General features: G+C 34.1%; 1 protein-coding gene across 5 annotated transcripts in view; it reads right to left on the bottom strand.

Annotated features, from left to right (window-relative positions):
* ITSN2 (intersectin 2) overlaps positions 1 to 17,535 on the bottom strand; it is a 129,396-nt gene that overhangs the window by 38,190 nt on the left and 73,671 nt on the right. For all 5 annotated transcript variants that reach the window (XM_081264522.1, XM_081264523.1, XM_081264526.1 and 2 more), the window contains 9 exons: positions 14,150 to 14,325; positions 13,649 to 13,790; positions 10,548 to 10,753; positions 7,669 to 7,733; positions 5,496 to 5,662; positions 2,312 to 2,357; positions 2,104 to 2,225; positions 979 to 1,075; positions 138 to 329 (listed from right to left, as the gene is read on the bottom strand). In XM_081264522.1, coding sequence (XP_081120648.1) covers positions 138 to 329; positions 979 to 1,075; positions 2,104 to 2,225; positions 2,312 to 2,357; positions 5,496 to 5,662; positions 7,669 to 7,733; positions 10,548 to 10,753; positions 13,649 to 13,790; positions 14,150 to 14,325 — 1,213 coding nt within the window. The remainder of the gene's footprint in view (positions 1 to 137; positions 330 to 978; positions 1,076 to 2,103; positions 2,226 to 2,311; positions 2,358 to 5,495; positions 5,663 to 7,668; positions 7,734 to 10,547; positions 10,754 to 13,648; positions 13,791 to 14,149; positions 14,326 to 17,535) is intronic.

Genomic DNA, 17,535 nt, shown 5'->3' with positions numbered 1-17,535 from the left:
TTGCTTTTTCTTTAAACATTAATCTACATTTGCTGTGAGTACTGAGTTTAAGAGCTGATCTAGGGCAGTCATAAATGTTGTACTGCATATTAAGGTTTTCACACCAGATGAGAGGTAAATAATTTGATATTACTCACACTGCTGACTTGGATCTGAGTCTGTAGTCATCTTAACGTAGTTTGAAGGAAAGAGACCAGTTACTCCATTGGCTTCTCCTTGCCACCAGTCTGGATCGTCTTTGTTCATAACATTGATAAGCTGTCCCTTGGAGAAGTTGAGCTCATCTTCATTATTTGCAGCATAGTCATACATGGCAATCACCTGACATACTATCAAAAATAATAATTAGACAAATTAATTATCCTACAAGGATCAAAACTATTCCTAGTGGGGAATCTCATGAAAATCAAAGGTAAATCAGTAGAGAAAAGGGACAAGGGGGTGGGAGGAGGGGAGGAAGGAGGGAAGTGTTGGGGAGTCATATACGTCAGATTATATTGTTGAATTGTGTGCATATATGAATAAATAACAAAGAATCCCCTGATTATGTACAACTAAAATGTACCAATAAAAAATGTGAAAGAGAAAAAAACAAAATTTCTAGAATTTAAATTACCCCAACATTCAATAGTAAAAAAGGCTAAAATTTTCCTACCTTCCTGCCCACATTTCTTGTCTTACAAAAAGAAGAATTAACAAATTCTGGTTAAAAATCCAAGAGAACTGCTTCACTTTAAGTACAATGGTGTAGGAATTCCATGTTGAAAAATTTCAAGGAGTAAAGTGGCTTAAGTTATCAACGAGCAGTTGGCTGTTCCTACATGGAACTTTTCAGAAAGGAAGTTATCAGTGGCATGTTACTTTTAAGCAGATGTATGGAGGGGACACATTTTTCATCTTCCAAAGAGTTAGTCTAAGAAGCTGATGAGTTTTAACAAAGCTCTCCAAGATGAAGTACAAATTAATCCATTTTCATACCAGCATTAAAGGCAGGTGTGGTTCTTTCACTGCTTGGACCCAAAAGTTTAACATGGCTGGCAGGAAACCATCCCTTCTGACGCTTTTTTCCTCTGGCCTATGGAATTAGAAAAAGAAATACATAATTTAAAGATGAGATCAGAAACAATTACTGAGACATAACTTGAAAAATTACAGAAATCTTGGCCATATAATAAATAATTTAATCTTGTTCAAAGACAGGTCAGGTGTCTGCACTGGGCTACTGGGAGGTAGCCATCTCTAAATCCTTGGCATATTCTGACTGATAAATGTCTTAGTTTATGGGAGTTGTGGGCCCCCACTGATCTCTAGGAGTCATAAGATTTTGATTTGCAAGAATGAAGCTATGTTTATCTCTGCATTAATAACCATTATTAATTTTATATAAAAATACAGTTATACATCATCATTCAACCCTAAAAAACTAGTAAGGACATTTTAGAACTGAGAGAATAATGCTGTTTCTCTCTCAAAACATATGCTGCAGCCATCTGTTGACATTTTTAGAAAAAAACAGACTCACTTAGGTCTGAATTCTGTTTCCCTGCACTGCTGCTTCAAAAACCTAAGATTACTGGAGGACAGTGCAATGCATTATTTTCTGAGTACACTGCCTGAATCAGGTCTTTCTCCCAGACTACACCTGGGCCTATCCCAGGCCAAGATGATGCTATGCTTTCCTTTAAGAAGGTGATTGAGGTTTTAGTAAGGCATGCATTATTGGAAGACAACTGTCTTCAGAAAAGATTGTTCTTTCAATTACTACTTATAATTATATCAACTCAATTGTACTAAAAATGAAGAGGCAAAAGACTAGAGGGAGGGGTTGTGGCTGTGGCTCAGTAGGACAGTACTTTGCTAGCATGTGTAAGGCACTGGGTTTGAACCTAGCACCACATAAAAATAAACAAATAAAGTCATTCTGTTCATTTACAGCTACAAAAAGAAAAAAAAAAGATGACGACGACTAGAGGGAAACATAGTATACTAAATGTAATATACTATAATGTTGGTACTGATTATGGGTGATACAAAATTTTTATTGATTTTTTTATGAGCAAGCATTATTTTTGTAATAAAATCAATAGATGTTAAAAATATTACCTGTAACTCCCCTTGCCACCATCCACTTGCATTTTTTTTCAAAATTAATATTAACTGCCCTGGTGCAAGGCTAAGCTGTTCAGCACCAGAAGCAACATAAGCTGAAGTTACTTGAGCAATCTCTGAAAAGAAGAAAAACAGAATTATGAACTCAAGATATGACACAGTAAACACTTCAGTAATTTTTCAAGCTCACTATTATACATACCAGGTTTTTTGTTTGATGTTCCAGATTTTCCAGCACTCCCAAAATTCTACAAGAAAGAGACATTTTTAAAAAAACCATTTCCAACAATCCAGAGGTAAAAGTACAAAGGTTACTGGGATTTAAAGAATTCTAATTCCCAGGATTTTTCTTTCTTTAAATGCAACTCAAAATGATAATTAACCTTACATAAACCAAATAAGTCAAGAATCCAACAAGGAGATCTGGTCGGTTAATGGAATATATAATATGCAAGTGGGTGATGTCATCACTGACTCAAACAAAAAGGGCTCATTATCTCAATCTTTCTTGAATATTAAACATGAATATCTAGGTCAAGTGCACCCCAGTCATTAATGGGATTAACATCAATGCCCACTAGATACAACACGTGTGTTCTGGATATGTTTAGACACATGTGAGTTTGTTCCTGCTTTCTCTAGGGACCCTGACTCATCCTATAGCTCCTGCTGAGTAAAAGGCACTTTTTTTTTTTTTTTAAACCAGGTTACTATTATACCAATTGAACTGTTTTAAAAACAAAAATACCACACCGTGGGTAGACAAACTCTGATTTCTGTTTAATGTTAAAAGATAAATTGGACCAAACGTATTTCCTATTTTATAGAAATCTGAAGAAAAAAAAGGGATGGGATCAAAAAGAATTTTTTTCTTAGGATACACTGCTGCAGTAAAAGTATTACACAGAGTTGATAGCAGTAAATGTTAACATTTTTTTGAGTACTGTATAACAGGCACTACTCTAAGAGATCACACTAGTCAACTAGTTTTCATGGGCTGAGGTTGTAGCTCAGTGGCAGAGCGCTTGCCTACAATGTGTGAGGCACTGGATTTGATCCTCAGCACCACATAAAAAAATAAATAAATAAAATTAAGGTATTGTGTCCATCTACAACTAAAAAAAATTTTAAAAACTAGTTTTCACAATAATACTATTAAGCAATTATGATTGCCTCCAGTTTTGATTAGAGCTTTATTTATTTTTTATTATACATAGGAGTTAAGTTCACCCTGACAAACTCAGTATGTGCATGGAAATTGATTTCAGCTCATGATTTCCCCTTTTTCCTCCCATCCTCCTTTCCCTCTCTTTCTCCTTCTCCTATTCTACTAGACTTTCTTTTACTTGTCTATTAATTTGTTTTTTTGTTTGTTTGTTTGTTTTTTTGTGGTGCTGGGAATTGAACCCAGGGCCTTGTGCATGTGAGGCAACAACTCTACCAACTGAGCTACATCCCCAGCCCCTATTAATTTGTATTTTGTTCTTTTTTTAAAATACCTTTATTTTTATTTATTCATTTTTATGAGGTGCTAAAGATCGAACACAGTGCCTTGCATGTGCTAGGCGAGTGCTCTACGACTGAGCCACAACCCCAACCCCTGAATTTTGTTCTTTATGTTATCCTACCCTTCCTTTCTTTCCTTTATTTTACTCTAGCTTCTGCATAAGAGAAAAAACATTTGACCTTTTAGTTTCTGAGTTTGGCTAATTTCACTTAGCATGATATTCTCCATCCACTTTACTCTTTTTTATGGCTGAGTGTAACTCCATGGTGTGTGTGTGTGTGTGTGTGTGTGTGTGTGTACACAATTTCTTAATCCATTCATCTACTGATAGACATCTACGTCAATTCCATAATTTAGCTATTGTGAATTATGCTACAAACACTGATGTGACTATGCCACTGTAGTACACTGATTTTAGATCTTATGAGAAAATACCAAGGAGAGGGATAGCTGGGTCATATTGTGGTTCCACCCCTAGTTTTTCAATAGTGAGATTTATTTTGACACATTCACACATGTATGAATATCATTTTCTCCATTACCTCCTCTACCTCCTCTACTTTCCCTCCTCTCCACCCTTCCCTGCTCCTCTTCCTCTGTTCTACTGGTCTTCTATTTATTTACTGTTTTCTAATTGGTGCTTTATAAACATAAACATTCATCAAGTTTTGGTGTAACAGAATCAAAGAAGAATATTCACAGATATTTGCAAACATTAAAATACTTCTCCATTTCTCCACTATTGGTATCAGGTTGAATTTTGTTCACATACTTAAATCAAAAGAACATATCACATCAGATTGAACACAGAAACATGAGCATCTAGCTATCTACCATTAGGCGAGACATTGAAGATTTTTGTCAAAAATATAAAATAATGCCACTCTTCTAATTTTTTTTTAAAAAATACAGTTGCTTTTCATAAAAAGTGAATTATTTATGTTATTATGTAATGGCTTTAAATGAGTAAATGTTTAAATAAATGTTTAAATAATTTCAGTTTCGATTTGTGGTAAATATCACTAGATATAACCGATATACTTAAAAAGAAACCTTCTGTACTCAATTTTTTTTTTTTTTTGGTACCAGCAATTGAACCCAGTGGTGCTTAACCAGTGAGTGCCCCCACTTTTAAAAATATGTTTTATTTAGAGACAGGGTCTTGCTGAGTTGCTTTAGGCTGAGGCTGGCTTTGAACTTGTGAACCTACTGCCTCAGCCTCCCAAGCTCCTGGGATTTATAGGCACAGGCATGTACCACCAGATCCGGCAATTTATTTATTTATTTATTAAGGCTTTCACCTAAGGGAGCTTTACCACTGGGCTGCTTTTCCAGTTCTTTTTATTTTATGTTTTTTGAGACAGGGTCTAGCTAAGTTGCAGAGGCCTCACTAAATTGCTAAGGCTGGCCTCGAATTTGCGACCCTCATGTCTCAGCCTCTGGAGTTACTAGTGTGTGTCACCGTGCTCAGCCCTTAAAAAATTTTAAGTATATAAAAAGTCTTAAGAACTTCTGTACAACATTATGGGATGAAAAGAAGCAGGAACTTCAGAGTGTAAGATGAATTACACTAATGTTAGAGTCTTAAAGATTTACAGACTCCTTCAAGGTGGTCCTTTGTAAACTCTGCTGAGAGTCCAGAACCACTCCTTATTTTTAGTGATCATGAGGCTTAATGCTACATGTGGTTTTTGTTCTTAGAATTTCATGAAATCCTGTCCCTCTTATTTCTTTAATTGGATGCCTAAAATAAACTCTGGTACTGGAGCTAGTGTGAGTAGTTTCCTTGTAAGCAAGTAGCCTAGTCAAAACCATATATGAACTCTGTTTTAAATATTAATCTTGATCAACAAGAATCGAGAGATTTTGTTTTTAATACCTCTTGATCTTTTGGTTTGACATAGTTTGATGGAAAAATTCCAGTTCTATCTCCAATACTTCCTGTCCACCACTCTCCATCTTTCTGGGTCACCAGTATTTCTTCACCTTCAGTGAAAGTCAAATCTCCTGGTTCTACACTTGAATATGAATAAAGTGCAATATATTCTGTAGGGAATAAAGCAAAAGGAAGTGGATTTTAATTCTGATTTTATAGAAATAAAAAAAAGAAATTAGGTTAATCTTTAGGATCTTTTGTAAGTTTACTGTAAAAGACCTCTATGTCTTAAGAAAACCCAATACAAAAAGATCTGAAGATAGAAAAAGGAATGGAAGTTATTACTTAACAATTGCTTAGTAAAAGGTTATTTAACATAAAGCTTTTCCATGAGTTTTTTCCAACAGCCTTGTTATAATCACCATTATTTTTTAATCATAAAGAATTACCTAAAACTACAAAGAGTTATTAGTATCCATAGACAATGAAACTGAGGCTTAATACGATTAAGTTACTCAATATGAGATAATGGAGTCAAGCAAGATACGAAAAAAATGTTAACTTCCTTTTACAAAATGTATTTTAATCTGCTAAATTCTTTGTTCTTTCTTTTATATATACAGTTATGGAAATGCCCAATATCTAGCAGACAGTGGTACCAGAAGCCAAGACCTATCACAATGACCCAGCTTCAAGCATAGTGGTTGGCTCCAAGCAGATGCTCAACAAATAACTATTAATGAATTACCTTGAGGGAAATGTCTAAGTTTCTACATTGGCTTTGTTTTTTGTTCCTGTGATTGTTATTATTTAGAAAAAACAGTGACTATGCTTTAGAAGTCTTTTTCTTTCTTTTTTAGTTTTATTTATATTTGCTAACATGCAATTTGATCTTTTATCATACTAGAAAGGATGAGAAACACCATCTATAATCTATCTACTCTTCACATTCATTCCTGCTACTAACTTAGCTGATATAACAAAAAGCAACTAAAATGTTTAAATTGTAATAAGTTAAGTAATTTCCAAAATGCTCCTCACTATTTTCCTAGGCCTGTCTGAGAGCACTCATTCACAGTACACCTATGGCTGCAGCCTAACTGGTGATTTAAAGTTCCCTCAACTTCATGGCCCTAACTTGATTCATTCTCTTCCCTCTGTCCATAAGTCCTTTTTCTTCCTTTGCCACTATATTAAGATCCTACTTTTTGTTTAAGATGATGCAACATTGCTATTCATAGGTCCTTCTCAAAATAGTTTTTGTTCTCTCATTGTAGAATTTATCATAACTATAGGCTTATCCTCTTCATTCTATTGTGAGCACTTTGGAGACTATATATTATTTATTATTCTAATATTATTCTACTCTAAAATAGAATATTCAACTTAATGGTTACTGAATAAAATTTCATTTGCCATTAAATTTACTTATTTATTTTTAATTTTTTTTTTAGTTGTAGTTGGACACAATACCTTTATTTTATTTATTTATTTTTATATGGTGCTGAGAATCAAATCCAGTACTTCACCCATGCCAGGTGAGTGCTCTACCACTGAGCCATAACCCAAGCCCCCAAATTTATTTTTTAAGCAAAATAAAATACACTTCAACTAGTCAATTAATTTTATAATGGAAAATATATTTCATTTATAAAATCTATATAGCTGTTAAATCAAATATTACCTGAAATTAGGGTAGACAATCTTTGATTTTTCATCCCATTAACATAATCAAAATTTCTTAACCAAACAATACAAAGTACTATAATAAAAATTTCTTTGTAATATTTATAACAAAGGGTTCCTTGACTTCAAATCCTATTTATTTATTTGGCACACTAAGCAAAATGCAGTTTAATTATAAACTAATGTACTGAAATTTCATTACTTCCTAAATACCTATATAATCAATCATCAAAACATTTTTTATTTGTAATCTTATTTATTGAGCCAATCTAGGCTGAATTTTTATAGCACTGACTTTCAAAAAGTGCCAAGTACTATCAATCATATTTTTTATATCGTCAATATTCATATGAAGTAGACATGGGCAGGTTTTCTAACCTACTTTAATACCAAAGACACAGAAACAAGAGAACAACAATTGTTCATAGTTAAATAATTAGCCAGTAGCTAAACTGACCCCTATCTGATTTACGAATTGGCAAAAGCTTACCTTCTCCAACTGGATAGGCTGTGGAGGTAGCTTTCTTATTTACAGCTGCATATAAAGCTTCTGGCCTGCCAAATAAAGACACAAACAAATTAACAACAACAACAGAAAAAAACACAAGCAAAAAACAAGAAAGGTGATTTGATGGATATAGCAGTTTTCATCAGTGAATTCCTTTGGGGCTTCCTCAAATTAATCTAAATACTGTCTTAATATTCAGACTACAAATGCTCTCATATTTTATTTATTTATTTTTATGTGATACTGAGAATCGAATCACATAAAAATAAATAAAAATAAATAATGAGAAATTATACCCCATTTGATTCAAATGTATGAATTGTCAAGATCATTGTACTGTAATGTGTAGCTAATAAAAAAATAAATAAAACAGAATCTTAAAAAAAGAAAAGAAAGCACATAGTTAAGAAAGATTTGATATAAAAAATAAATTATTTTATTCAAATTCAAAAATAAAAATAAATAAATAAAATCCTTCTGAAATAAGAACTGCCTAATTATAAACTTAAATGTTTTAAAAACACTAAAGTGGGGCTGGGGATGTGGCTCAAGCGGTAGCGTGCCCGCCTGGAATGCGTGCGGCCCGGGTTCGATCCTCCAGCACCACATACAAACAAAGATGTTGTGTCCGCCAATAACTAATAAATAAATAAATATTTTTAAAAAAATAAATAAATAAAATAAAAACACTAAAGTAGGGCTAGAGTTGTAGCTCAGTGGTAGAGCACTTGCCTTGTACACGTGAGGCACGATATTCGATTCGCAGCACCACATATAAACAAATAAAATAAAGGTCCATCAACAACTAAAAAAAATTTTTTTAAAAAGCCACTAAGGGGAGGGGGGATAGTAGGGGTTAGGAAAGGTAGCAGAATACAGCAGACACTAATATGGCATTATGTAAAAATGTGAATATGTAACAGATGTGATTCTGCAATCTATATTTGGGGTGAAAATGGGAGTTCAAAACACAATTTGAGTCTAATGTATGAAAGATGATATATCATGAGCTATGTAATGCTTTAAATAATCAATAAAAAATTTAAAAAAAAAATAAATAAATAACAATAACAAAAGAAAAAAAAAAAGGCACGAATTGGATGTCAACATACTTTATATACAGAGATATGAAAAATTGTGGTATATATGTGTAATAAGAATTGTTATGCATTCTGCTGTCATATTTTTAAAAATCAATTAAAAAATATAAAAAATAAAATTATATGCATTAAAAAAAAGAAAAAAAAAAGCCACTAAAGTAACTTCAATACGATTTATAGTTTTTCAAATGTGAGGTACTTTGCCTTTCTGAAGGAGCTTTTGAGACAACTGGACTTCGGTAAAAGGGAAGTCTTTTGATAAAGCACATGAGGCACTTGGCTTGGTTTAGAGGAAAGTGAGGGCAATATATGAATTTTATTAGTTGTTTAGAATGTATTATATTAAAAATATTTAAAAAATTTTAAAAGTATCAGAATATGTGTAACAATTTCCATTTTAATCTGGGAAACTTTTCAAAAATTTATAAGACTGGTCAACCAGATACCTGTGGAATATTGAAGACTAGATACCTGTGGGATGCACAAAGGCTCCCCAGGTCCCATGAGTAAATTATATAGTAAGGCAGTTTTCAAGCCAACAAAGAAGGAACCTTACTAAATCTCATGCTACAACTGGAGGGGCTGCCTTCATTAGTGCTGATTCTTCATTATTGCATGCTTTCAAGTTGAAAGATTTACCTTTCAACTTGAAAAGTCAGTTACTGAATGGAAAGTTAGAAGAAATGCATTCTAACACAATTAAACTTAATCTCCTTTTGCTTACATTTTCTTTTCTGTCAAGTGCTATGGAATTAAATAAGATAATTCTTAAAAAGGGTGTAACACACAGCACACAGATGTCAACTATGTACTGTTGTTAGTGCTATTATTTCACGCTTCCAAAAGTCCACGTCAGTAAATTTCTACATTTGAACTAAATGTTGATAAACAACTTCAGCACTAAAAATATTCTTAAAGATTAGTTAATCTTTTCATCAATCAATTAGAAAACTGCAGACCAAATAGGTTACTTCTTATCGTCTGGCAAAAAAACGGCAGAATCAAACTCAAATCTCTTTATTTCCAAAACCAGTACCTTTTCATTATGTTACACTGCTTTTCTATTTAGATCAAATTCCAAACAGAGATAGTTAACTCAGCTTTATTTTAGTGCTTATTTCCTTGTATTAAAGATATTTGATAATTGGACCTTTACTGGGAATTAAAGGTCAGAGATCTTAACCTATCTAGTTTTTAGTTTTGTTCATTTGAAAATGCATTTCTTTTTCTTCTTTCCTCATTCCTTGAGCTAATATAATTCAGTAGCTACTATGCATTAAGACTAATAGGCATAGAAAAGCTGAAAAATAAGTAACATATCTCATGACTTAAAAGGATGTAGGTATGAGCAATAGAGAGATTAGTGTTAAGGAACCCTAGAGGCCCAGAGGGAATGCCCCAATCTGGTAAAGGGGAGTACCTAAGCAAAGAATTGTTTAAATACTGAAAAAAATATGGTAAACAAGGGAGAAATGCTCCAAGGAAATGCAAAGTTGCTTTTCTAGTTGATCTTCAGGTACACATCTAAAATTCTAAATACAGTACTTTGAAAACTTCATGAATTTGAGATGAGGAGAATGAAAGATATTATAAAACTGGCACAAACATCTGAAGTATGCTCTTATCGCCCCAGGAATTACCTTTCTGATATTCAAACTTAAGCATGAACTTTTTCTTTTATCACACAGTCAGTCAGAACATGGCTGGCTCATTAATGGGAACACCGACACCCACACCCCGCGGGACACCCGGCATACTTACTCTTCTCGCTTTATTTCACTTCCAGGAATGATCTTGACATAAGATTTTGGAAACCATCCTCTTCCTCCATGCACCTCCCCAAACCACCAGTTTTCTTGCTGTTCCAAGACCGTAATAACATCATGTTTTGAGAAATTCAAGTGATTATCTTTCTTTGCAGTCCAGGAACAAAGTGCCTGTGCTTTTAGGTTTTCTACAACCTGTCCCTACGAATATAAAGCCACAAACAAGTATTTTTAATTTGTTCTTTTAAGTTATACATGACAGTAGAATGTATTTTGACATATCACACATACATAGAGAATAACTTCCAATTCTTGTGGTTGTACATAATGTGAAGTTACACTGGTCATGTATTCATATATGAACATAGAAAAGTTATGTCCAACTCATTCTACTGTCTTTTCCATTCTCATCTCCCCTCACTTTCCCCCATTCCTCTGTCCAATCCAGTGAACCTCCACTCCCACTCCCTAGTCTATTGGGGGTCAGCATCTGCATATCAGAAAGAACATTTGGCCTTTGTTTTGGGGGATTGGCTTATTTCACTTAGCATGATAGTCTCCACTTCCATCTATTTACCGGCAAATGCCATAATTTCATTCTTCTTTATGGCCAAGTAATATTCCATTGTGTATATGTACCACATTTTCTTTATCCATTCATCTATTGAAGGGCACCTAGGTTGGTTCCATAGCTTAGCTATTGTGAACTGAGCCGCTATGAACATTGAGCCACAATGAACATTGAGCCACAAACAAGGAAATGCAAGACCACAGCAACCAAGATTTCTGTTTCCTCATACATAATATAGTTATAATTATTATTTTAACAGTAGACTAGGTATGGTGGTGACATAATCTTAATTTACTGACTGACTTCAAATTAAAAGAACAATGTGTAACCTTCTTGAATACCTACTATCTATGGAAATATCATTACTGGTACAGAAGGTAAACAGTGAGTACTAAAGAAGTATTCATAAACCCATCATTCATATATATCATGGAACAAAGGGAAAGAGGTACTACAAATCTTTTCTCTCCTCCAGCTTCCGGTGCCTCCTAACTGCAGTTGACTTAGTTACTCCAGCAGGCATGGAGATGGAGTTATGCTCAACCTCCCTCTGCTTTTTAGTTCTTCACTTGTTCAAATTCATGTTCATTCTTTTTTCTTTGTCACTCAGAGGAAGGAAATTTTTTGCTCCTTTAATAAAGTTAACCTCTTCTCTTGTCCTATAAATATTCCATTATGCCCTTTCACTTTCTAAAAATATTCTGTAAAATTAAATTCCTCTCTGCAGCCTTCAATTCCCTTTGTTACTTCTCTACTTTCTTCTACTTCTAAATTTGGAAAGAAATAGTCTTCAACTTGCTTTCCAGTGTCACCCCTTGATCCCTTCTAATTTAGGTTCTGCACCATCATTCTACTGAACCTCTTCCAGAAAAGGTTATTGATAATGACATCAAAACAAAAAGTTCCTTCAGAAATCTTTTTTCTCCTTGATCTCTGCGCAGTGCTGACATCACTAAAACCCTTGTAGTTCCTGAAGCATGCCCCCTGGTGACTGAGGGCTCCTCTTCTGTCCAGCCCTCATCCCTCACTATTCCACATGCTTTCCTTAAATAACCTCATGTTAGCCCAAGACCTCAAATCTGTATTTTCAGGATAACTTTACCTCCTGAGCTCCAGGTTCTACATCAAAATGCCTACTAGTATTTCTGCCAGGTTGTCTATTACATATACCTTGAACTTAGCCTGTCTGAAACGTAACCATTTTTAGAACCCCTCAAACCCACTCCTCATCCACTGCCTACTGAAGACAACTTATCACTGTCCTTTCAGTTGCTCAAGCTAAAGACTCTGAAGAATTATCTTTATCTCCATCTTCCTCACTCTCCACATTCAATGGGCTATCTACTTAGTGTCAAGTCCTAACACTTTTCTAAAGCCATCTCCTCTTCTATTTTCATGACTATACCCTGGTTCACACCAGCATCTCTTGTTACTTAGTTGCTTAACAGCCTGCCATAATGGTTTCCCTTGCTTTGCTTCTTTCTGCCAGTCTGGCCTCTTCTTCACTGCCAGGGTTATCCTTCTTAAGCATATACCTCAACTCCTCTCTTAAAAACCTTTCTTGGCTTTTCACTGACAAGTTGCTTAGCAGGGTGGTAAATGTTTCCCTTATTAATAAACCTCAACCTCTCTCTCCAGTTTCACTTCTCCATGAACCCTATATTACAGCTATACTATATATTTCTTCCTGCTTCCTGCAAACACTGTGCATTAACGTGCCTCAGTGACTTATCTCAAACTGATCTTTCACTTGAGTAACTCCCCTTCAGTTTGGTAAAATCTGGCTTATCTTTGATGGTCCCACTAAAATACATTCCCTTCATGAAGACTGCTCCAATTCACACAGATTGAACAACATGCTCTCTCCCCCTCAGGGATTTGTAGCTATCTTTATATAATTTCTCACATTTTACACTTATTTATATCTGTCTCCCTTATTAATTTATGAATTACTAACTGAAAGGTATTTTGACTTATTTTTCCTTAAATTTCTACTTCATAATAAAATGCTGGAACCTATAATCATGTAATAAACATTCCTGAGTGAATCTGTAGGGCTTTATTTTAATGGAGTCTGAAATTTCTTTTTAACAATGTTAATGTATCAATACTTTGAATGTTTATATCTAAATCAGAAGTTATAAATAAATATATGTATATATTATATATGTATATATATGTGTACATATATATGTGTATGTATGTAAAATTTATATATGTATACATATATATTTTCCAGGGTTCTCAAACTACTTAAATTTAAGAGAAAACAACAAAAAACCCTCAAGCCCCAAACAGCTTATCTTCTACTTGATACTATGGGAATGAATCATTGATGAGAATCCTTTAGGTAATAATCACTCCTTAACTTTGCACCACAAGTGAATGGTAAGAACAGAAACCAAATGCTACAAACTCTAGTTAAAAGAGTGAATGATGTTTTTGTACAAAAATCTTTATTCTGTTTCATATGAATCAGAAGCAAATTCAAAGAATAAAGCACACAAAAATTATGAATAACATACCTGTCCATGAATAGGTGATATGGACCCAGGAGACACAGTGCGAGTAAAAGCTGATTTTTTCTGCCATGATGAATTAACAGTTAGGTTTGAAAAAGATACATTTTGATAATCAGCTACTGATGCCGGTTGAGAAGAAAGTGGTCTGCAAACGTAACACTTTAATGTAAGTATACTTAATTGTTTAAAAATCTAATAAAGTACTATCAATTTTTATAGACTAATATGGTCTCCCTAATACATACTATATTTACAAGTGTACTATCCACTTGTATATTATATACACTAAACATAATTTGTGGAAAAACAGAATTCATGAAAAAACTACTGACCTATGTTTTCCTTTTTAAAATTTCAGCATTAGATATGGAATAAAAAAGGTTCTCTTGGGGGAGTACAGCCCGGATTAACAACATGAGGAAGCATCAGGTGGACCCGCTCCACATTAGCATACTACATTAGTTGGTAGAACTATATAAATCCCACTGTTAGCTCAAAACTTACTCAGAAGAAGTTGAGGTAGCAGATAAAGATACTGTAGGAGGAAGTAAGGCCTTCTTAGGAGATACAGCTTTTTCACTTGATGGCATTTTTTCTACATAATTGCAGGGGAACCAGCCAAAATTTCCTTTAAAACTACCATAAAGCCAACCAGGTTCTCCTACAGTTTTTTCATCAACCTATAGAAACAAAGAGGTGAACAGTGCTTAGAAATCTACACATTTATAATGGAAAGATATGCAGATTGTTGTATAATATTCTCTTTTACAGAATTAAATCCATTTAACTAAATAGCTAAAGAATTTTTAAATAATTAGGTTGCTATTTCAAGAATTGACAAGTTATTATTTTAAATTTACATTTTATCCAAATTAATAAATGAAAACAGTTAATAGCTTATGAGAGAAAACAATCTTGCCCCACTTTAAGGGTCCTTATGCCCTGACTTCCATTCCTAACAGTAACATGCCATTTAGTTGTTTCTCCTTATTACCATTTATATTTCTAAATAAGATATGGTTATGGAAAAATTAAAATTTACCCCTCTTTCACTACACCCTCTTACACTGCCCATATTGTTACATCATAATTTTTGGTTAAATTATATTTAATGTTATAACATGACTATGTAAATATTTCACATCTGAGTCATGCAATGTTCTGATTACGTTTCTTTTCTTGTAAACTTTTAATTTTCCAATAGATTTTTTTTTCACAATACTGGGGATTGATCCAGGGCCTCATGTATGCCACCACTGAGGCACATGCTCTACCACTAAGCTACATTCCTAGTCTCTACTTTCATTTAAAAATTTTTTTTTGAGGGCTAGGGTTGGGTTGTGTAGAGTGCTTGCCTACCATGTATGAGGCACTGGGTTTGATTCTCAACACCACATATAAATAAATAAATAAAACAGAGGTCCATAAACAGCTAAAATAAATAATTTTTTGAAGACCAGATTTTGCTAAGTTACTGAGGCTGGTCTTTAAATTGTGATCCATCTGTCTCATTTCAAGTACCTTGGATTACAGCCTTGTGCTACCATATCCAGCTTATTACAGAACTCCTGAACTAACAGAACCAGAAAAACCTCTGCATACTGTTCTCTAACTAGAGAAATGTATTAGGTGATTTACCAGTTTCACTTCTCCCAGATATTTCCCTCCTAGTAAGACAACCTCCATTCATCAGTGTCTCTTGCTCTGCTTCTTGGTTCCTGTCCCTTTAACACAAGTTTTATCACTGGCTTTTTTGCCTCACACTCTACGTTTTTAACAAACCCATTTGCTCCTCAGCTTGATCAGTTCCCTCTGCAATAATTAACCCTACAGCTCTATCTTCAGAACTGACTTCCACTTACACCTTCAACTCCTTGCAGGATATTTTCAACAAGCTGTCCCATGAAACTTCCAACTGAAGTCTAAGCCTGAACTTTTCTCTACACCCCCTCACCCCTGGCCCATCCTTCACCTAATTTTTCTGTATTTCTATTATTCTTACCACCAATGACTTAGTCATTGTAAATTTAAAAAAAAAATGTGTGGTTCTTACCTCTATTATACTTCTGCAGCCAAACTCCTAGCCTTGCACTAAAAACTTCTGAACTTTTTTCAACCCCATCCTCACTAACCTATGGTAGAATTTATTATATAATACCTAAGATAACTGTAACCTTCACTCATCCTTCAAGATTTTGCCCTCAACCCAGCCACTTATCTTATATATACCATCATAATCAGCATTATCATATTGTATTATTTTAAAACTTTTTTTAATTGTAGATGAACACAATGTCTTTTATTTATTTACTTATTTTTATGTGGTGCTGAGGATCGAACCCAGTGCCTCAACATGCTAGACAAGTGCTCTACCACTGAACTACAACCCCAGCCCCTCATACAGTATTATCGATGTACATATAATCTCCTCCATTTGTCTGTGGAGCCTTTTCATTAACTCCATCTAGCATAGTATGTATCTGCTTATTTCCACTTTACTTCCCATACCTTTGCAAACCACTGATTTGACAGAGTTACATCTATTAAAATCATGTAGAATCCATTAACATTTTTGAGGTCAGGAGTACTTTACCACTGACCTACATCCCCAAACTTTTAATTTCTTATGTTGACACAGGGTCTCGCTAAATTGCTGAAGTTCTTAGTTAAGTTGCCCAAGCTGGCCTCAGACTTGCAATCCTCCTGCCTCAGCTTCCTGAGTTTCTGGGATTACAGGTGTGTACCACTGTGCCTGGTTACAAACAACTTATTGAGGTATAATTAACCTAAACTTCACATTTAACTTGCTAAATTTCATGTTCTAACATGTTCATGTGACTGTAAAAATCACCATAATAAAAATAATGAACATATCTATCATTCCCCAAAGTTTCCTCTTGCTCCATTATAAGTCCTCCCTCCTTCCTCTACTGCTCCTTCCACGTCTCTACACAAACACTGGTCTTTCTGTCACCATAGATTAGTTTGCATTTTCTAGAGTTTTATATAAATAAAATCATACAATAGACGTTTTGTTATCTTCTTTCTCTTAATGTATTTATTTTTAAATCTATCCATGTTGCAGTAAGTATGATTTATTCCTATGTAATTACATTGATTGGATATACCATTTTAACTCCCTCCGTTCGACATTTTAGTTTTTCCCAGTTTTTAGTTATTACAAATAAAATGGTTAAGAACATTTGTCTTTAAGTGAATATATGCTTTAAATCCTCTTAAGTAAAATACCTAAGAGTGGAATGGCTGATTCATATGGTAGGTACATATTTAACTTTTTTTTTTTTCCATTTCTGGGGATTTAACAAGCACATCTTGTGCAAGCAGTCTGCCCCTGAGCTTTTTAAAAAAAAATTATTTTGAGACAGAGTCTTGCTAAGTTGCATAGTCTGCCCTTGAATTTACAATTCTCCTGCCTCATCCTCCCAAGTAATTGGAATTACAGAAGTATATCACTGTATCCAGCTCTCTCTTTTTTAAATTGTTTTTAGTTGTAGCTGGACACAATGCCTTTATTTAATTTATTTATTTTTATGTGGTGCTGAGGATCCAACCCAGTGCCTCGAACGTGCTAAGGCAAGCGCTCTACCGTTGAGCCACAACCCCAACCCAGCTCTTTGTTTTAATAATGTCTTACTGATACATAATTCACATACTATATAGAGATTAAAATTCCAGTTTGTGTTTCTAAAGCCTATACTTTAGAATTGCATCACAGTGGATCTAACAAACACAATTCCCTGCATCTTCTCTTATTCATCCATTTTATGTGGATTATGAGAATACAATAAAGACCTATTATTCCAAGGAACAAATGGCCTGCATCTAAAACCTTCAACTCTTTCAACAGTTGCCAAAAAACAACCAGCTTC

This window comes from Spermophilus citellus (assembly GCF_964194105.1).
Source record: "Spermophilus citellus genome assembly, chromosome: 13".
In the NCBI taxonomy this organism is placed as follows: Eukaryota; Metazoa; Chordata; class Mammalia; order Rodentia; family Sciuridae; genus Spermophilus; species Spermophilus citellus.
Note: the sequence above shows the minus strand (reverse complement) of the source record. Positions and strands in the feature narration are given on the sequence as shown.